The 21762-nt window shown below is 40.7% G+C and overlaps 1 protein-coding gene across 8 annotated transcripts in view; it reads right to left on the reverse strand.

The window, feature by feature from the left end:
• GTF2I (general transcription factor IIi) overlaps positions 1–21762 on the reverse strand; it is a 57790-nt gene that overhangs the window by 27269 nt on the left and 8759 nt on the right. For 2 of the 8 annotated variants that reach the window (XR_011853179.1, XM_072136159.1), the window contains exons 1-9: positions 18951–19809; positions 14556–14655; positions 11260–11398; positions 10419–10538; positions 9047–9230; positions 7045–7058; positions 6852–6891; positions 4623–4666; positions 2682–2762 (exon numbers count right to left, since the gene is read on the reverse strand). Coding sequence is in view for 6 of the 8 variants with exons in the window: in XM_072136159.1 (XP_071992260.1) it covers positions 2682–2762; positions 4623–4666; positions 6852–6891; positions 7045–7058; positions 9047–9230; positions 10419–10538; positions 11260–11398; positions 14556–14655; positions 18951–19099 (871 nt within the window). In the remaining 2 variants the exon portion in view is untranslated. Of the gene's footprint in view, positions 1–2681; positions 2763–4622; positions 4667–6851; positions 6892–7044; positions 7059–9046; positions 9231–10418; positions 10539–11259; positions 11399–14555; positions 14656–18950; positions 19811–21762 lie in introns of those variants that run through there. The other 6 variants (XR_011853178.1, XM_072136154.1, XM_072136155.1 and 3 more) reach the window with 6 other exon arrangements.

The following is a 21762-nucleotide window of genomic DNA, read 5'->3' on the forward strand; positions in this document are numbered from 1 at the left end:
GTCCATGGAGGCTGCTGTGATTTCATGTGATCACATATATGGTGTACAGTCTGCTATTGTTAGGAGGTTAAGAGACCTTTGCCTCCCCCCCCCCCCGATTTCTGTCCCATGAAAGCCAGCGCAGCTGTTCCACAAGCCGATCGCGTGTGACACAATCCCCTGTTAAAAACCTGTCACAGCCGTGCAATCCACGAAAATGTCGGGAAGTCCGACGGAAATGCGATCCACGGACCTTTAGTAAATAAGCCTCAATATTTCCCATCTGTACGATTTATATATCTGTAGTTGAATATTGGATGTTATCTGTTTTACTCTAATTCAATAAAGCAAGAATGATAAAGAATATTACCAGACGGTCCCTAAGTACAAGGAGGCAGGACAGTGAAGAGACACAGAGCTGTAAGTCAGAATAATGGGGCATGGTTCACTGGTATCTCCGACTCTTCTCCTCTCTCAGGCTGCCAGAGATGAGTCAGAAAAGCTCAATTGCATATCAGAATAGCTGTAATTAAGGTACAGAGGCCCACTGGCAGATAATTTTAGGTGATATAGGGAGGATTTGTACCCCGTTATCAGCAGACATTGTTAGTTGGGAGGGGGGGGGGGTCTGGTGATAGGTCCTCTTTAAAGGAAACACAGAATAATGTTTGTGTGTGTGTGTGTGTCTGTTTATGTATGTCCACCAAAAGAATCTGCACCATTGTGTTTACTCATCACCAAATTGCCTAGCCTGTGACAATTTTATACAGTCATTGTCTGCTTTTGCTGTTGCATTGAGAAGCTGAGCTGTGATTGGTTGCTGTTTTGCACAGGTCATTAATATGAGCTCTGAGCTTTGATTGGTTACTATAGGCAATGAGTATAAGACAGCTCATGTGTGAGGTAATATGGATAGGGATACAGTTCCAGTTGCCCATGGAAATCAATCCAAAGACAGTCAGAGACAAATACAAAGACAGTTAGAGAGAGACAGTCGGAGACCGAGAAAGACAGAGAAAACCGGAGACAGAGATAGTCAAAGACAGTCAGAGATGAAGACAGTCAGAGACGAAGACAGTAAGAGACAATCAGTGATGGACAGTCAGAGACAGGCAGAGAAAACCGGAGTCAGAGACAGGCAGAGATAGTCAGAGAAAAACAGAGATAGTCAGAGACCAACAAACAGTCAGAGACACTCAGAGACAGAAATGTTCAGAGACAGAGACAGTCAGGGAAAACTGGAGTGAGAGATAGAGATAGCCAGAGACAGTCAGATACAGAAACAGACACAGTCGGAAACAGAGACAGTCGGAGACACTTATACAGAGAAGGCCAGAGACAAAGATGGTCGGAGACAGAGATGGTCACAGCTAATAGCAGATATTTACTATCCTGGGCAACACCAGGAGCCACAGCTAGTAAAACATAAAAATGATCTGAAATTCAAACCATGGAGGTCTGAGTTTGAAATTATAAGCCATAATCAAAGTGTAAAATCAAATTTCAAGCTGCTCCAACTTCAGTGGAAATGCCACAAGACAAGGAAATGAGTCTCAGTAGTGTGTGGCCTCCATGTGCATGTATGACCTCTTTGTAGTGCTTGGGCATTCTCCTGATGAGGCAGCGGATATTTGCTGGAGGATCTTCTCCCAGACCTGAATTAAAGTATCAGACAACTCCTGGACAGTCTGTTTTGTAACCTGCGGCTGGTCCTAGATGTGCTCAATTGGATTCAGGCCTAGTAAACAGGCAGGTCATTCCATAGCATCAATGCCTCCATCATGCAGGAACTGTTGATACACCACGGCTGCTTGAGGTCTAGCATAAATATGGACTCACAATCTGAGGACCTCATTCCACTACCTAATAGAGACCCTTCTGGCTAGAACATGGAAAGTTGTGCTGTCTTCCAGAGAAATGCCATCTTACAGCATTACTGACCCACTGCCAAACCAGTTATGCTGGAGAATGTTGCAGGCAGCACAAAGTTCTCCACGGTGCCTCTAGACTAACATCTGTCACATGAGCTCAGTGTGAACCTGCTCTGATCTGTGAAAAGCACAAGACACCAATGACAAATCTGCCAAACTTTGTGTTCTCAATAGCTTTGCACAAGGGCAAAAGGAGGAAATAGCAGTCCTGCTGCTATATTGTGGCCCCTAGCACATCTCCTGGTGTACTGGCCTGTCTCCTGGTATCTGCTCCATGCTCTGGGCACTGTGCTGACAGACACAGTCAACAGATAGGCAAAAATAATACAATAATACTGTGTGTGTGAGTGCTGAAAGGGAAGTTTGGGAACGGGTGCGCACTACACAACCAGGAGATATTGCTGGATTGGCTGCCAAACAGCTACCCTAGCTAGCAGCCACGGCTATGTTGGGCCAAAGGGGACACCCCTGGCTAATCAAAGCCATGGCTAATTTCTAGGGGCGTTAATATCATGACAAAAATAGAATGTATTATATACATATGTATATGTCAGAACGCCTGGTCTATAGTTCCCAGAAGAGTGTCGGCCACGTATGCCCCAGCAAAATCTATTTTTGTTAAAAACTAAGTTGATGCAGCTGATTCCTTATTACCTTTACATTTCTAGAAGGACTGGATAACTACTTGAAAGATGTATAGATTTATGAACAAAGCATTCATCTAACACTATATAAATGACAAAAATATACTAAGAAAATGAAAATGATTACCTTGGAAACTGAATTGATAGTAATCCTGGTCATCAGCCTCTTGTTTTATTGTTACCTTTTCTAAATCCAATGAATTTTCTCCTATTAAGAACATATAAGATCATTAGCAAGTTTCCCGTAATGTAGAGTATATATTACTACAGGTCATTTATTTTTTTAATATTTTCCTTTGTGAAACTTATAGTAGTTATGTTTAATTAAACCAACATTTCATAAGAGGTGATAGATCCTTTAAAAAAATAAATCTAAAATAAAAATCAAGCATAATAAACCAGGGGCACTTACTCATAGACCACTGTGACTGTGGTAATCTTCTTATATTTATTATCCATGACCTCCTTTCTTCTAAAATCAATTTTATGCTAAAATAAAATTATGCTAATGGCCCTTAAGGACTTGGGGGGTGGGGGTCCATAGCCCCTCTGTGCTTGGTCTGCACCTTGTGCAGTGTGCCATATGTATCTTTGTTTTCTGTGTGCGACTTTTCACTTGTATCACTTTTTTTGCTTGTTTTGAGACTTTTCATGCGCAAATCTGCACCTGGTCCAGGGCAGGTGCAAAGGAAGTATTTTTTTCATGGGCCCTGTTTTAACATGTAAATTGGAATTATTTCACATGCTTTAAATGTTTAAAATTTTGTACAGTAACCTGTTTTTTGAAAATTCTGAATATTTAGCATTTACATTTTTTTAAAATTTATATTTTACTTCTGACAGTGCGGTCACACGTTGCAGTAAAACTGCATCGCAATCAGCTTTGAGGTGGTTTTAGGTGCAGTTTTGTCAATTGAACAGGTGAAAGACATGAACACATGAGTGAATTTGATTTTGAAGGAGAAACTTACTTCACAAATCTCATTTACCCGTTCAGTTCATGTCTTTCACCTGTTAAATTGACAAAACTGCACTTAAAAGCACCACAAAGCTGATTGCGATGCAGTTTTAACTGCAACGTGTGACTGCGCCCTAAGGGTGAGGTCACACATTGGGTTTTAATTGCGCTTTAATTGCATTTTGAAACCTATTACAATACCCGAGGAGAGGTGATTTGCCTAATTACGTTACTGTTAACATTTGCATTTACAAAACGCTATATAAATGCGGCGTTAACGCATGCGTTAACTAACATTGCATTTACTATGTGTTTTGCAAATGCATATGTAAACAGTAATGTAATTAGGCAAATCACCTCTGCTCGGCTGTTGCAATGTGTTTCAAAATGCAATCAAAACGCCCTTAACACCACGTATGACCGCAGCCTATGTCGTCATCTCCCTGGGGTGTGACTAGAAAGCTTAAAAATGCAGGACACTACACAGTAGTGTCCACTCCTGTATATAACCCCCTCATGTGGCTTGTGTCCATGTGGATTTGAGATAATTGCAACAAAAAGTCTCAAAAAGAAGCCAACATTTGCGCCTGCCAGGATAGGAGAAGCTGAACATGTATCACAAGTAAAAAGACAGGATCATACATAAGGCACAAAAAAGACCCTCGAAATGTCTCAAAAATTCACCAAAGAAAAAAAAACAATGAAACATGTCCCCTATAGTCTCACCCTTCCCTTCTGCTCCCTCAGTACCCCCCCCCCCCTACCCATTCCTGATGTAATCTCACAGCAGCAGAGGAAGTTCCAACACAGTGGGAGGGGGGAAGGCCTGTGAAGCTACAGCACAGAACGGCTGTGGTAATGATTTTAGGAGTAAGGAGGCCATGGATAACAAATATAAGAATAGTATCACAGTCACAGTGCCTAAAGGTTTATCATGCTTGATTTTGATGGTAGATTTCTCTTAAAGAGCATTATTAGTCGTATCCATCTGTGACTGGAAGCTATGATTAAGTTTCAGAGTTTCAGACATCTTGATGCATGTGTTCTAAGAACATTGATAATGGAAAGATTTGATAATGCCGAAAATAACATTATATGAAGGTGACATACCAGAGTCATCACTTGGTTCTTCTTTCACTTGGGTTGGATAGTAGCTTTAATATGACAGAACAATAAAAAGTTTCAGAAAATATTCTTCATCACTGTCTTTTCATGCTTTATTCTCAAACATGAAAACTTTACACACTGTTGAGTATTTATAGGCTGAAGACAAAGGATCATAAATATATCTAATACCATTGTTGAAGAAAGGATTTGCATCTTTTCTTTATGATTTCAACTATTCTAAGCTTTTACCTGATGCAAAAAAATAATGAAATAACTGAAATTTGAACAGGCCCTTAAAATTGTGCTGTAGCCACACTGTACTTGTTATTAAGTAGCTGTGATACTACATGATAACCCACATGATAACCCAGTTGTATTATTTTATAAAGCCAGTAGCCCCTGCCCCCAGGTTATAGCCTGCAGCCCCTACCCTTGAGTATTTAGCCAGCAGCCCATGCCCCCAATATATAGCCGGCAGCCCCCTCTCCCCAGTATATCTTGATGTAATATATGTGAATCCCTTATCTATTGTACAGAACCATGAAATTAATGCTTCTCTATAAATAAATAACTTAAGATGATAACAATTTACACCTAAATTCAAACAAGTATATGTATTGATCTTGATGGCTGATGGACAGTGTAAACTGACTGTGGCCCTGCCTGAGCTGGAAGACAGGGCAGAATTGAATCTGAGGTTTAATCTGAAACAAGTTTGGAAACTGTTTATTCTATTACTTAAGTTCACCTCAATAAACCTCCAACATTGCCTTGTAGATGTAACCATAGAAATTGCAGCCATATAATAGTTGCTTGCACAATCCCTATTTTTATATTTATGTTAATTATAAACAACTATTTAAAGGTATGGCTGCAATGTCTATTCTAAAACCTGCAAGCAAGTGATGAAGGTTTATTGAGGTGGTTTTCCCAGCAAAAAAAAAAGGCCCTATCCACCGGATCGGTGATCAGTAATGAGTAATGAGACCCCCACAGACCACGAAAACGAGGGGTCCGATGGGATCCCAGGTAGCGTTGGTTCCTTCATCTCTCCCCGAGATCAATGGATCAGACGGCTGCGCTTGACCACTGCGCAATCTCCGTCAACTCCTTAGAGATGAATGGAGCAGAACGGTCATGTGCAGCCGTTGGCTCCATTACTCTCAGGGAGCTATGAGGGGTCTCATAATCTGTGGGGTCTCATCACTGAGACCCTCACCAATCATCCCGTGGATAGGGCCTAACTTGTTTGGTGGGAAAACCCCTTCAAGGATAACTTCTGGCTTTGCAGATTTGTTACAATTTACCAGTGGCGCAGTGTTATGAATCCTATGTAAAAAGGCCATATACTGCAATACAGTAGTATTGCAATATATGGTAGGAATGATCAGACCATCTAGGGTCAAAGTACCCTGGAAGGTCTAACAAATAGTTATTTTTAAAAATAAAAAAATCTAAAAGATCAAATCACCCCTTTCCCTACAACTGATAAAAAAATAAATAAACAGTAAAAATGACAAAAATTTAGGTATCGCCGAGTTCCAAAAAGCCTGATCTCTATTTCATTTCCATTTTTCACTCCCCACCTTAAAAATCTATAACTTTTTTATTTTTACACGTAAAGAGCTCTGAGATGGCTTGTTTTCTGCATAACAAATTGCACTTCATAGTGATTGAATATTCCATGCCGTGTACTGGGAAGCAGGAAAACAATTCCAAATGCAGTGAAGATGGTGAAAAAATGCATTTGCAACGTTTTTTTGTGGGCTTGGATTTTACGGCTTTCACTGTGCACCCCAAATCATCTACTTTATACTTTGGGTCAGTACGATCACAGGGATAGCACATTTGTATAGGTTTTTTGTGTAATGTTTTCATACATTTAGAAAAATTAAAATCTCCTGTACAAATTTTTTTAAAATTTTTGCCATCTTCTAGCACTATTAACTTTTTCATACTTCGGTATACGTAGCTGTAGGTGGTGTCATTTTTGCAATGACGGTTTCAGTGCTACAAATATGTTACCGGTAAGTCTTTGCTGCAATATGCAACAAAGACTTACCGGCTATGAAGAGGGCTCAGCCCATGAGCCCTCTCCATGTACCCGCACCTATTACGGCATGTGTCGGGAAGGGGTTTAAAATCAATAAAATTTATATAAATTTGATATCACCATTAAAGTACGGAACCCTTTCAGTAGCACAAGGGACACTTCGGTGAACTACAGAGTACCTTCCAGATGCAGAACTGTTCGTGTCAGGAGTATCTCCATCTACAAGAGAGTACAGAGAAATTATTCATACTCCATTGGTTATTGGTAATGATGGTTATTTAATTATGTCATTAGAAATAAACTGCAATATCTCAGCAATATTTTTTTTTTATATAATTGTGTTTATCTCAGCAATATTAATCTAGGGATTACCTTGAGAGTCTTTCCTGTCAAGTTATGGCATGAAAGGAAAAATTAAAAAAAAATTAATTAATAGTTCATTTAAAATTTTGAGTGCATTATTTTGCAATACTTCAGCATGAAGATGGGTGGCACTTTCTGTGTCAATTCCTCACAGCTTTCTAGATCTCTGCTTTCTGTCATTCTATAGAAAGCTTCTATATTCACTACTACGGTAGTGGACAAAAATCTGGCCACGGTTACACAGGTGCACAGCTCGTTATATCACACAGCTCTGATTACTCTCTATGATAACTAATGAGCAGTGCACTTGTGTGACCATGGTCAGATTTCTGTCCACTGGAAGTAAACAGAGAAGTTTTGTATAGAAAAACAGCAGAACACAGAAAGTATATTGGAAAATTGTATAACTTTTTATAATACAAACAACAACATTAATTTGCTGAAATAGGAAAACCCCCTTAAGGTGTCATGGTGTTAACTGTCTGTTTTATCTACAGAATTATTGAAAAAAAGTAGCAATAACAATTCACACAATAACATTATTGAAAATATTTAATAAAAAATATAAATGTGTACATTTACGTCTAAAAAATATGAGTGGAACCTGTGATGCCAGGCCAAAGGTAAAGTACATTTTGTTGGCCCGTGCCACTGTCAATGTAATTCTAAGCTTTTCTGCTGCTCGAGGAAAAAATTCAAATGGTTCCCCCATACACATATTTAACTACATACATACAAATTGGAGCATGTTGAGTGTCATACTAATGTTTACTACATGTAAGTATATCTTACACATACCATACAAAGAAATATACTATGACAGAAGAATCATGTATAAGGGGATAGGACATAACCTTAAATTTGGTCCATATTACTAGCACTGTTTTATTCTTATGTCTATGTTTATATATGTTGCTCTTTCTATGTGCACTTTACAGGGCAGGGTCCGGTTGTGAGGAAGGAGCTGCTGGGGACTTTTAAGGAGCTAGAGATATTTAAAGGACACCTGTCATCAGGTCTCTGTCACTATTTCTGTCACCACTACTGGAGCAGCTCACAAGGATTCCATTCCAGCCTTTATCTAGTCAATTCATACATTAATAATTATAAAATCATGCCCTCTGTATTATGCAAATGAGGCTGGGCACATGGTCAGAGGCATTGATGTCACTGCTTTTGTTCCCTCTCCCCTGCTCATGTCTGTGTGTAAAGCATTGCTAGTGTCTGTGCTTTATCTGCTACACAAGTGCCTAACATGTTCTGCTACACACATGGCTGCATCCTGGAGCAGCTGGATCTCTCTCTCTCTCACACACACACAGGCTGCAGGGGGCACCAGAACCAGGAAGCACATAGAGGAGCCAGCACCATGAGTGTCACATCATTATTCAGGATGTCAGTCAAGCACTGGGGGTGTGGCTGTACCTCCCACTCATGAATAAGCTGGACAGCTGAATATAATAATAATTAATTGGACCTCGCTCAGGTCATTTGCATACCTGATAATTTCAGTTTCAATGAAGGGATAGGGGCAATGCTTTCTAATGGCAGTTTATGAAAATATATTTAGTTTTTGGGGTTAATTTGTCTGACGGGTTCTCTTTAAGGCAGCAGCACAAGCCCTAACTAAAAATGTGTAGCAGATGTAAATTAGCAGGACTAAGCTTCTACCGCCCATCTCATTTAGTGCATTCTGTCAGCCTGAGGCAAAATGCTCAACTCACTACATAGTAGACCTGAATTTATTTTAGTGGAGCTGCATGATTTCCAATTAAAAAACTAGACAAAAAACGGACGGGTTTTCACACTTGTGTGAATCTGTTTTTTAACTGGTTTGTGTCATGTGTGAAATAAAATACCAAAACAAAAGTAATTGCACATAAACATTTTTCTATTCAATTGTTGTTTTTATCATGCCTGATGAAGAGACCTAAAGAGCTTGCAATCGTCATCAATGTTTTTAGTTAGCTAAAAAAGGACCTCAAATTTTATCTTAAATATCAACACTTACCTTTTTATACTAAATGATATGCTGGACTTTTTTTCCAAAATTCGCAGTATAGTATGAATGTTGTATTTTGATGGATTTGTAAAGGCTACATCATTGGGAAGGCCACAAACTATTATAGCAGTGGGGTCTCTAGCAATGGTATCATAGGGGACAGGTACTGGTATTGATTTTCCCAATGCTTTACCTATTTAAAAAAGAAGGACCGTTTAGTTCTAGAATAGGTTTTCTATACAAGCCCTGTATGGTACTTTGGCACATGGAATTACCTACAATAACTGTTAGAACTAAACTTCTTTTCTTGTCCACTGCAGGAAGACTCCAATAGTTACATAAATCAGTTGTGTCAGACCACAGTTGTGCTATATGACAGAGCCGGGACTAACTGTTGACCTTGTGGTGTGATGGATGTGTCTATCTGGTGCACATATAGAGGATATGGCTGAATACCGTATATTGTAAACTCAGTGGAGTTCACTGTTGTTTCATTGAACCACTTCCGCTATAAAGTACAGTAGTAGCAATAGATATATGAACTGCACAGACATACATATATATGTACAAACTTTCTATGTACAATTTGTATTTGTGGGAAGAGTCGATGTGTTCACTAATATAATTTTGGGGTACATTCTCTTTATTTATAATAAATTATTTTATTATTGTATCCGCCAGGTAGCTTAAAAAATGTCATCATTTTATATTTCAGGTTGCTTCTTTTCTGCCAAGTTCTTTAATTTAGTAGGAGTACCATAGCTACTATCTTCTGTGTTGTGGCTCCAAAACTCTTCACTCATACTGTGCCTATAGAGCCATCAAAATCAAGCACAATAGCCAGGGCCACTTACTTATAGATCCACGCAGTGTGACTGTGGTGATCTTCTTATATTTGTTATGCATGGCCTCCTTCCTTCTAAAATTAGTTTTTAAAATTATGCTAATGAGCCTGAATGGTTCAGGAAGTACCAACAGAGACCCTCCATGCTCTGGCTTCACTGTTAAGCTGTCTCGCCCTCCCCCTGCTTCCTTCACACTTTGTATTCCTCTGACTGCTGTAATCTCACAGTAGCAGAGGATGTTTCAGCACAATGTTGGAGAGGGGAAGTGGAATAGCCTTCGAAGCTACAGCACGGAGGAGCTCTGGTAATGTCCCAGAACCCTTCTGGTTAATTAGAAGGATATATTAGAAGCTGCCTTATTTAAGGTAGCCATAGAGGCATAATTTTCCTTCCCTGGAAACCATATTTGACATATTTGGAGTATATATGGCCTTTAAGACTCTGTACATCTGTAAGATGGTCTACAAAGGGGGATGATTTCCTTCATGACTTTCACTACAAAGTACTGTACAAAAAGCAAACAAAAAGAACTGTACCATAGCAAAGACAGTACAGATCTTCCACACATTTCCGGAGCAACTCAACATTTGGAAAATTTGATGTCAATTTAAGTGTCTTCATTTCAGGGTCTGCAATATTTTCATCATCCGCATTGCCTGTAGGAAAGCCAAAAACAAATAATACTGAATTTATCCAATATAAATAACTTAAAAGTAACCTGTCCCCAGGCACCCTTTTTGAGCTTGCTCCATCTCCCCACAGACAACAAATAGCTGTTTTTTATAAAACTTGTGGCATTAGTGGTAAAAATAATAAATTACATTAAAGTTTACCTGGCTCCCTGCCAGCTTGTGTCCTGTGTCCCTGGGGAGTGTTCAGTACAGAGCTGACTTCTTCTATCCTCCTTTGAAAAAATGCTCCTCTGTGAATTTGAGAGAAAACCCCTCCTCCCCCCAGTCACTCCTCACCCCCACCTCTGCTTCCTGCTCTGGCAGATACAGTGGTGAGTACTGGCATAAGGTGAGGGGTTGTTTTTTTCAAACTCACAGATGAGCATTTTGCAAAAGACGGAGGAGAGGAGGGGAACTGTACTCTGTGCTGAACACTCCCCAGGGATACAGGACAAAAGTTGGCATGGGGCCAGATAAACTTTAATATAAGCTATTGTTTTAACTAAGTTTTATAAAAACCTTTTGGTAAAAAGCTATTTATTGTCTGTGGGGACATGGAGGAGGCTCAAAAAGGATGCCTGGTGACAGGTTCCCTTTAATGAAAGTACACATCTTTATGAAAAAGCATAATGAACCACCAAAATATCATTGTAATCCCCTCCAATGACCTTTAAATAGTCTCCTAAATGTATTAAAAAATACTCACAATAATGTATGAAATCGTTCTGTAGATCCTTCCTCAAATCAAAGAAGGTTTTCCCTTTCCTGCTGCCAACTATCAAAGCTTCTGAGTCATATACAGTAATGCAGGCTACTTCTGCCTTCACCCTGGCAAACTGTTTGCACTGCAGAGAAAAATAGCAATCTTCAGATTATGTGTGTAAGTCAGTGATGGGCAACCTTTTTAGCTTGGTGTGTCAAAATTCGCAAAAAAACCAAGCATAACTCGGGTGGTGTGTCACCTTGACAAAAAAAAACATAATTTTGTGATATTTATAATTTTGTGATAATTTTGTGATATTTATAGTTTAAATAACAAATATGTATAATTATTTAACTTCTAGGGTACTTTAATCCTAGGTTGTGTGATTGATCCTACCATGTACTGCCATACTACAGTATAGCAGTATATGGGGATTTTCCACACCATCTATTTATTACAATGTGCTGGACAATCTCTCAGCCTCCCGGCTACTGCACCTGGCCGTGTAGGAGCCGAGGATGAAATTTAACTCTCCGGCAGCCGCGTGTCACTGAAAATGGCTATGCGTGTCAGCACTGACACGCTTGTCATAGGTTGGCCATCACTGGTGTAAGTATTCATCCAAATGTTACCTATATAACACAGCTCTTAATTGGATTTACAAGGTTAGGTTTCATTCACACGGACCGTTGTGGGGATGTATATAAGGCTGCAAGTTTGTGGCGGAGACGCCTATGGTGACATCCGGTGGCAGTACGCTACATGGAGAAAAAGTATAACATGCTCTATCTTTCCCCATGTCTACAGGTGTGTAGCACTATTCCCTATGGAGAGGGAGGGGTAAGCAGCTTGCCTTCGTTTTCTCGCCGGGCTACATCCAGGGAGCACACATTCTGCTACGTTCATTTGAATATAGCCTTAGAGTAATGCCACACATGGCATTTTTGGTCAGATTTGAAGCATACGTTTTCAGCATGCGCTTTAAAAACACATGCTGAACAAGGTTGATTTGTTGGTGACCCAAATAGCTCCCCCAACGATCCACTGTTCTCACCAGCTGTTTTTTTAGACATAAAATCGGGCACTCAAAAAATGGCCCCATTGACCTAGGAAATATAGCTATGTATCTGGTTACCATATTTCTCACCGCACTGTGAACATGTCCTAGGTTTTTACTTTTTGTGGTATGGTCTCTCCATAAAAGTCTAAGGGAGCACAAAGAATAGCCTACATACGGTGTTGTGCATTGTATAGCTTGTTTTATGGTGAAGTGCCCAGGAGACCAGGTCCCGTGGATGCCAGCCCACCATATTTTTTACAGATAGGGCCAGTTAACAGTGGCATAAGGGTTACACACAGGTGACACACAGCCCGTTTTTGTGACCAGAAAACGACCGCAAAATGCACACAGTCATTGGCATGAGGCATTATCCAAATGTCCAAATCTATGGAGACACTAAGGCCTCATACACAGCTGGGAGCAGGAGTGCGGGGGTGAGTGCTGCTCCCCTCTCCATAGACAGCCTAGTCGCTGTGTGGTGAGACACAGTGTGCTCACCGCTCCATTATCCGATGCCATAGACCTCGATAACAGTTGTTTGCATGAGGGCTTAAAGGGGTATTCCCATCTGGGCATTTACACTTAATTTAATTCATCTATCACAGGGGTCAGGAACCTTTTTGGCTGAGAGAGCCAAGAACACCACATATTTTAAAATGTTATTTCGTAAGAACCCTACAATATGCACATGCCTCCCAGTAGATAGGTATCCCCAGCACGTGCCTCCCAGTAGATAGGTAGTTCCAGAACATACCCCCAGTAGATAGGTAGCCACAGCACATGCCCCCAAGTAGATAGGCATCTATAGCACATGCCCCCAAGTAGATAGCTAGCCACAGCACATGCCCCCCCCCCAGTATATAGGTAGCCACAGCACATGCTTCCCAGAAGATAGATAGTCACAGCATGCTCTTCTCTTTGACCCAGGCTTAGACGATGGTAGCGATGGCACCTGGGTCGCACAAAGGAGGTAGGCAGTGGTAACATCACTGCCTGTGTCCAGTGATCAGTCTAAGACACACAGCAGCCATCACTATTTATTAAAGATCTGTCTGAGAGCCATATGCAGCCAACAAAAGAGCCACATCTGGCTCCCGAGCCGTAGGTTCCCTACCCCTGATCTATTATATGTAAACATTTCTTCAATTGGATGTTATTTAAAAAAATGTTCCTGTGTGAAGATAATTTCTCATAAATGTAGCCATGTTGACCTTCCTCGGATACGACCACCTCACATTTTGGCAGCAGTGGCCAGACATGTGCTATTAAGTCCTGTGCTATTAAGTCCTGCTTTTACCTGCTGCTTTTTTTTAAAATTTGGCTTTCTCTCCCATTCTCTATATATGAGAAGGTGAGCTCTTATGGAGCCTCACTTATCTTATATTGAAAACCAATATTTTATTAAACCCCAGTTAACAACATAATGTACCCATGTGTACATATACCTAATGTAAAGAGAATGCTAAAATGCAGATGACATCAAGCTCTAATTTTTGGCGACAGTTCATTAATTCCTGACAAACCTCTGTAGGTCTTCAATTTAGTACTAAGGTATCCAGAAATATGGTCAAAATGGATGAACAGGAAGCTACCCCGGGTTTGGTCGGTTTGTACTCAAGCTAAATTTGTATACATGTCAAAAAGGGTATATTGGGGGGAGGGTGCAGCTCCCTAGCCCTACCCCAGTTATAACAGTGTTAAATCTCTGGCTTTATCGGAACACAGCGATAAGTTAGGAAACACTGCAGCACATAGCTCGCTGAACTCCGGACCAATCTTACAGTGGTTGGGCTTATTCATGAGGGGGGCGGTCTGAGGAGGCGGTGACTGCAGCATGGAGCCTGGCAGTCACCGGCGGCATCGGGTGTGGGAGTGTCGGTCCCGGGGAAGAACAGAGGGGAGCGCTCCGAACAGCCTGTAAGCTTGGTCTGGTGTTCAGACGGCTTGTACTGCAGTGTTTCCTAGCTTACCGATAAAGCTAGCGATGTAACACTGCTATACCTGGAGTAGGGCTAGGGAGCTGCTTACTTTAATAAGTAGAGGGTTTATTTCGGGTGACAGGTCCTCTTTAAGTCAGGGGGCTCTCTGTATATAGACCAGTTCAATAAAATAATTCTGTGATACAGTTCTACATAAAATATGAGACATGTACTACATTTGCCACCAAACACCCTACACAAAAAATTCTCTTGAGGTATACAACCAGATGGACAATAACTAGTTTAAGAATTCAGTTTACCATTGACTCCAGGGATGAGATGAAATGTTTGACTGCTTTCTTGCTTTCCATTTTTTCACTGTACATTGACAATATGGGTGATGTACAGTTAGCCATTTTCCTGTTTAAAAGAGAAGACTGCAACATTCAGATTACATTATAGACTTTAACCAGATATAGATGAAATGATCCCACACATACAAGTTTTATTCTAAATGAGGACAGCTGCATCAATATGCCATTCAAAAATGATAGTTTCCATAAAGTAATGTCTTCCAATAGGGACATGAATGCACAGTTAGATAAGGAGAGCCATGCTTACTGTGTTACAAAGAGGGGATTTTGCAACCTTTTTTTAAAATGGCCCCTGCATATACCTGACTGACTCCTTTGGTGACGACAACTATTAGTTGATGTCATAACTGGGTGGAGAGTCTGTATATAACCCTCCTGTACATTAGTTGTAGTCATTGCTGAGTGGGCAACGTGGGCGCGTGACTGCGCGGGGAGCCAAAGCCGGAGCTGGAGCTGAAGATAGAAGTGAACTTGCAGGGGGTGTCGAAAGGTGAGTACAGAGTTTGTTTTTTTTTAGGCTGGGTATGGGGCTGCAGGCTATATATACGTGAGGGGGGGGGGAGGCACTGGCTACATACTGGGGGGCATACAGTATATACACAATGTGTAAGGTATATTCTAGACTGTAGAAGAAAGGGATATTGTCCTTTCATTGCCAGGTAGATTTTCTTCACAAATTTGGACAGATTGTTGGACACTGTCATCATTTTTTGTGTAATTTTTTGTGAGATGAGCTGACATTTTCATTGCTACTATTTTGAGGACGGTAAGGACTTTTGATCACATTTTATTAATTTTTATGTCATGTAGAATGGCAAGTGGTGTTGCGGATGTTTGGGCGCTATTTTCCACTATGGGTGGAAATAACCGTTTTTATATTTTGATAGATGGGGCATTTTGGATGTGGCCATTCCTAGCATGTTCATGATTTCTACTGTTTATTTTTCTATCAGTTTTAGGTAAAGGGGGTGATTTGAATTTTTAGGTTTTTTTTACTTATTTAAATATTTTTTTTACTATTTTATAGGGTGTCTAGGGTACTTGAACCCTAGAAAGTCTGACCGTTCCTACCATATACTGCAATACTACTGTATGATCTTACGTGATCCAAGGCTGTCATGGCAACAGATCACCGCTCCCTGATGACATCAGGGTAGGTGATGATAAAAAACAAATATGGCGTTAACGTTCAGTTAATTAGCACAGCTGTGCATACAGGTCCCCTGCAGGAGGGGAGCTGCAACAAACTAACACAAGCGGCATGATGAAGTCATTGCATCCTCCCACCACCCAGGCCATTTAATTATGATGCAGCCGGAATCGCTACAGGAAGGAGCAGGAGCACCTGGAGCTGAGTTAAGTAATTTTATTTTTCCTTGGGTCTGCATTTATTATGGAGTGGGGCAAGATAAAAAAATGTATTATTATTTATTAGATCAAAAGGCCTAATATGTGGAAAATATAAATGATAATTTATTATGAAGGAGGTATCTATTATGGGTGCAATATATTTTATATTGTTCAGTATGGATCATAATGAGAATCCGATAATGAATGATTATATATGTGTTAACCCCACAATAGAGACACACCCCCATAACAAATCATTTAAATTCCCCCCATAATAATATAATAATAATCTTTATTTATATAGCCCAGTAGAAGAAACTCTTTTGTGACCGGAGCTCAAAAACGAAAAAGACGATCCATGCAGGTTTCCTCCTTATTTGTGCACCAAACACAAGGGATCACTTTCAGGGATAAGTCACCATTCAGACCAGAAACCGTCAATATTTTCACTCCTGTCCTAGTCTCCTCCACTCACTGCATATAAGAGACATATCCAGACATAGTGTAGACAGTTTCAAACTTTTAAAACTTTTGGCAAGGATTGGCGTCCTCGTGAAGTTATTTGTGATATGCACTTTTTTTTATCTACATATGTGAGTAGAACTGGAAATAAAAGTTTTAAAAGTTTGAAACAGTCTACACTATGTCTGGATATGTCTCTTATATGCAGTGAGTGGAGGAGACTAGGACAGGAGTGAAAATATTGACGGTTTCTGGTCTGAATGGTTACTTATCCCTGAAAGTGATCCCTTGTGTTTGGTGCACAAATAAGGAGGAAACCTACATGGATCGTCTTTTTCGTTTTTGAGCTCCGGTCACAAAAGAGTTTCTTCTACTGGATTATTGAATAGTGGATGTTTGCTGGATCCATCTAGGATCGTTAAGGACAGCTCATAAGAGGGAAGGTGCAGCACCACGCAATTTTTTGTTGGTTTTTATTTATATAGCGCCATCAAATTCCGTAGCGCTTTACAAATCATAGGGGACAAATACATATATATTACATTACAAAGAACAAGCAGTCATATGGAACAATAGGAGTGAGGGCCCTGCTCACAAGAGCTTACAGACTATGAGGATGAGGGGGTGACACAAGAGGTCGTATAATGGTCCAGCCATTCCTTATAAGGGAACAATATAGAATAATTTAATAAGTAATTTCATAAATAAAAATTTTGCTGCTTGAACCAGTCATCAGCCGCCATCTTATTTACAGGGTCCTAGGTGAAAAAGACTGCAGAGAAGCCTGGAGCTTGGTATATATCAGCTGTTTGCCAGATAACAGATGGGAGATAGGACATAGGATGGATTAGTAAAGGGAGATTTGACATTTCATGCAGTTAGCGAGTGTGATAGGCTTGCCTAAAGAGATGGGTTTTAAGTGCACGTTTGAAGCTTTGGAGGGTGGGTATTAGTCTGAGTCTGGGGAAGGGCATTCCAGAGAATTGGAGCAACTCGGGAGAAGTCCTGGATACGTGCATGGGAGGTTCGAATTAAGGGAGAGATTAATCTAATGTTACTGGCAGATCGAAGAGTTCGGGAAGGGCGATAGACTGAGATGAGAGAAGAGAGATAGGGAGGTGCAGAATTATTCAGAGCTTTGTGGATGAGGGTTATTATTTTAAAGTGAATACGGAAGGAGACGGGCAGCCAGTGCAGTGATTGGCACAAACTGGAGGCATCCGTGTCGCATTTGGTCTGAAAGTCCAGCCTGGCTGCTGCATTAAGAATAGCATAGAATAATAAATAAATGGAATGCCTCCCCCCCCAAATAGAGATCCTCTTGGCCCAAACTACATTGATAATCTTAAAGAAAACTTGGCACTCCTTATTTGCGTTTTGAAAAAATAGTGAACTGAAATAAAGTTCACTATTTTTTCAAAACGCAAATAAGGAGTGCCAAGTTTTCTTTAAGATTATCGATGGTTTTGTAACCTATTTGAGCACCCGAGAGACTAACCAATTTCCTGAGAGTGACGTGTATTAACTCCGAAATCAAACTACATTGATAACCATATGGAGATGTCAGTTTTTTAGGCATAATGTATATAAATTATGATGAAAGGAATAGCCAATGGCAGGCTATTAGAGATCAGAAGATACAGTAGTTTTGCAGCATAAAGTCTGAGCAATCAAAATCAAAAGAAAGATATTTAAAAAATAAGTTTAAATCACCCTTTCCCTAAAACACATATATATAAAAATATATTAACAGTAAAAATCCTAAACATGCTAGGTAAAAATGCCTGTTCTATCAAAATATAAAAAAGATTATTTCCGGCCGTGAAGACTGTAACGGAAAATAGCGCCCAAATGTCTGAATTGCCCCTTTTTCATAATTTTTCCATCTATGAATATTTGATAAAAAAAATATAAAACAGTCATATAGGTCCCAAATTGATATAAATATTTTTTCTATACTAAAATATAATAAAAGCTACATAAATCTGGAATCCCTGTGATCGTACCTACCCTAAGAATAAAGACGAAGTGTCATTTGAAGCGCACAGTGAAAAGCGTAAAAACTGAGCCCACAAGAAAACACCACAAATGAGTTTCTTTGTTAATGTCACAGTGCTTTTTTTTCCAGCTTTCCAGTACTGGATTGCATGGAATATTAAATGGTGACACCTAAAGGTACAATTTGTCCCGCAGATAACAAGCCTGTATACATCTCTGTTAATGGAAAAATACTGCTTTTGGAATGAGGGTAAAAAACAGAAATGAATAAATGAAAAAAGGCTGAGTTATGTAAGGGTTAATTTAAAATCTTTTTATTAGTTTAGCAGGAAGTAAAAAATATGCACAAAAATACACACCCCTGGATAATCACACCCCATACAAAATAAGCTCCGCCCACGCGGATCATGTTAGGCTGCAAGACTCATCTGCCCAGTGACAAGTACAAAGGTTTAGAGGTCAGGACCTCCTCCCCGGACCATTGACAATTGCACAGAACACAAGGCTGAGATGCAATGTGAGGCCACCTACCTGCGGACTGCCTTACCTACATCAACAACTTTGCAGCAGATGCCGGGGCCGTGCAGAAGCTGATCGGGTGTTGCTGGTCGTGGCCAGTAGCCGCCGCAGGGCTCTAATTTATGTACATTCACAGCCCGAGGAGATCTCCATACATTCATCTGCTCATTTGTTTCATTTTTTTTTCTTATCGTAGTTTACTGTCCAACTGGAAGGCATTACGCATGCTCACTTCTCGCGCTGAACCTTGGGAGTTGTGGTTCCTAAACACAGCAACTGATGATAATGATTGTGGTTGGAGGACTACGTCTCCCAGCATCCTCGTGTAGCGACGCGATAAGAAGCTCTGTAGAACAAAGCAGTGGAGGCAGCCGGGGCCTCGTACATGGCTCCACTCCTGTCATGTACAGTGGAAGAGCACACACTGCTCCTACACACTGAATACTACAGGTCATTCCTGAAAGGTGTGTGGTGGGAACTGCTGTATATGGCAGGGATATTAGATGTTACCTCATGTTACCTACACCTTATACATAACAATACTCCCTAATTAAAATGTATCTGTGTCTATTATTATCTATTATTCATCTGTTACAGCTCATGGACTGTTATCTATCCCTCATGTTAACCAGCTACAGAAAAATGAATAATACCTCTCAATTATATCAACTATCTACTAAGTATCTATTAACTATCACTATGCATATCACTTGTATCAACTTCATCTACTATTGATCCCTTATAGCAACCATGTACTATATATCTATTATTAATCTCCTGTTTATTAATTTCTGGTATCTACTCTCTGCCATATCTCTTCTATAGCTAAATATCTATCACATATCTATATATTACTATATTTTTCTGATGAAAATATGCATATTTCTATAAGACACACCCAGGTGTGGATTAAGACTACTGTGGGCACTGGGCTGTGTGAATATTGTAGCCCCTACAAGTCTGAAATCACTTCCTACATATAATACTAGAATTAAGCTTCTTGGAGAATGAAGGATGTGTCCCTTTTGCCTTCTTTCAATGTGCAGTTTCAGGACCTTTGAAGGAATTTCAATGGTCCTGACATGGCTCTTGTGTACATGTGTTTAGATAACAGGAACAGATGTACAAGGATTCAATAGGTGAAGGTAAAAAGTTTGGTTAAAAGTTTCCTTACTAATTAAAGGGGTTTTCCACTTTTACATAAATTGCCAATGTGCCTTTACTGGCTTAAAGGGGTTTTCCCACAAAAGTAAGTTCTCACATTTCAATCTCCTAGTGATGTTAACACAATAAAGATCATTTTAACCCCTTACTTTACAATGTTACTCAGTTTTATTGCCGTTTAAGTTCCTCTCTCTCTCCACTGCTCAGTGCAAAATCCCAGGGTGTGGGCGGGGCCTCTCTAAACTGACACATTATCACCCATCTAGTTCTGTGGGGTGACAATGTGGTAACATTATCAGGGTAAAGGTGTATATATACTTTCATTAAAAAAGCAAAACAAGCGAGGTATGGTAACGGCTAACCCCTCTGAAGACTGCGATTGCCACAATGTGAATTACGGCCGGGTGCACGGAAAGTCCCTTGAACTGGTGCGGAAATCCAGTATGATAAAATTATTTTTGCAAAGGCATAGAAACATGTGAGGGTGGGAAATCCAGCATATATACTTTCATGTGGCTTCTGAACATTGCACTAACGCACTGACACATAGGGGGTCATTTACTAAGGGCCGATTCGCGTTTTCCTGATGTGTTACCTGAATATTTTCGATTTGCGCAGATTTACCCTGAATTGCCCCGGGATTCGGATTGTGGCGCATTGGCGCTGGCATGCACGTGACGGAAATCGCAGGGCGTGGCCGAATGAAAACCGGATTCGGTAAAAACGCCACATTTTTTTAAAAAAATGTGTTGCGGAGCTAGCACTTACCTTCACTAGGAATAGGCCGGTGATAGACACAGGCTGACAAACACAGGCTCTAGGGCACATTCACTTGGCCGTTCATGGGGGCGTAAATGAGGCCGCAAATTTACGGCCGCATATAAGTCCCAAAGATGGCAGTGGCGGCATGGTGGCAGTACGGCGCTATACATGTGTGGCACCGATCCACGCCGTACACCGCAAAAAGATAGAGCATGCTCTATCTTTTTGCGAATGTGCAGCCTTGTGCCACTGTTTCCTATGGAGGGAGGAGGGGGTCATCTCCGCCTACTTTCTAGCACACGGCGGTATGCCAGCACCGCGGACATACTGCGTGTGAATGTACCCTTAGACTGTGAGCTCTTCTACATCTAACAGATATGTGCCTGCCTCCCCTTCCCCCAGATCACTTATTTCCTTGTAGCTTGTTACACTGTGAACTCTGCTACATCTCACAGATATGTGCCTGCCTTCCCCAGATCACTTATCTCCTTGTAGATTGCAGCCTCTCTTTCTGCTCACCAGGGTGCTGACAGGATGTGATCAGTGAGTGTCTCTGAGTTCTGGGCAGGGTGTGTGGCTACAGCCACACAGCAGAGACAGACAGAAACTCAGCTCCACAATCTCATCCAAGATGGCTCCCGACCCTAAGTCTGAACATCAGTTGTCAGCAGCAGGAGTAGGCCGCAGAGTGGCACGATGACAAATTATGGCGGTGGCAACAACATTGTAGGCCACAGAGTGGCAGAATGTGGAGGTGGCAGCAGCAGCATGAGGTCAAAGAGTGGCACAATGTCAAATTCTGGTGGTGGTAGCAACATGGTAGGCCACAGTGTGTCACAATGATAGAGTGTGGAGGTGGCGGCAGCAGCATGAGGTCAGAGAGTGCCACAATGACAAA

The sequence above is a fragment of the Engystomops pustulosus genome, chromosome 2 (genome assembly GCF_040894005.1).
Source record: "Engystomops pustulosus chromosome 2, aEngPut4.maternal, whole genome shotgun sequence".
NCBI lineage: Eukaryota > Metazoa > Chordata > Amphibia > Anura > Leptodactylidae > Engystomops > Engystomops pustulosus.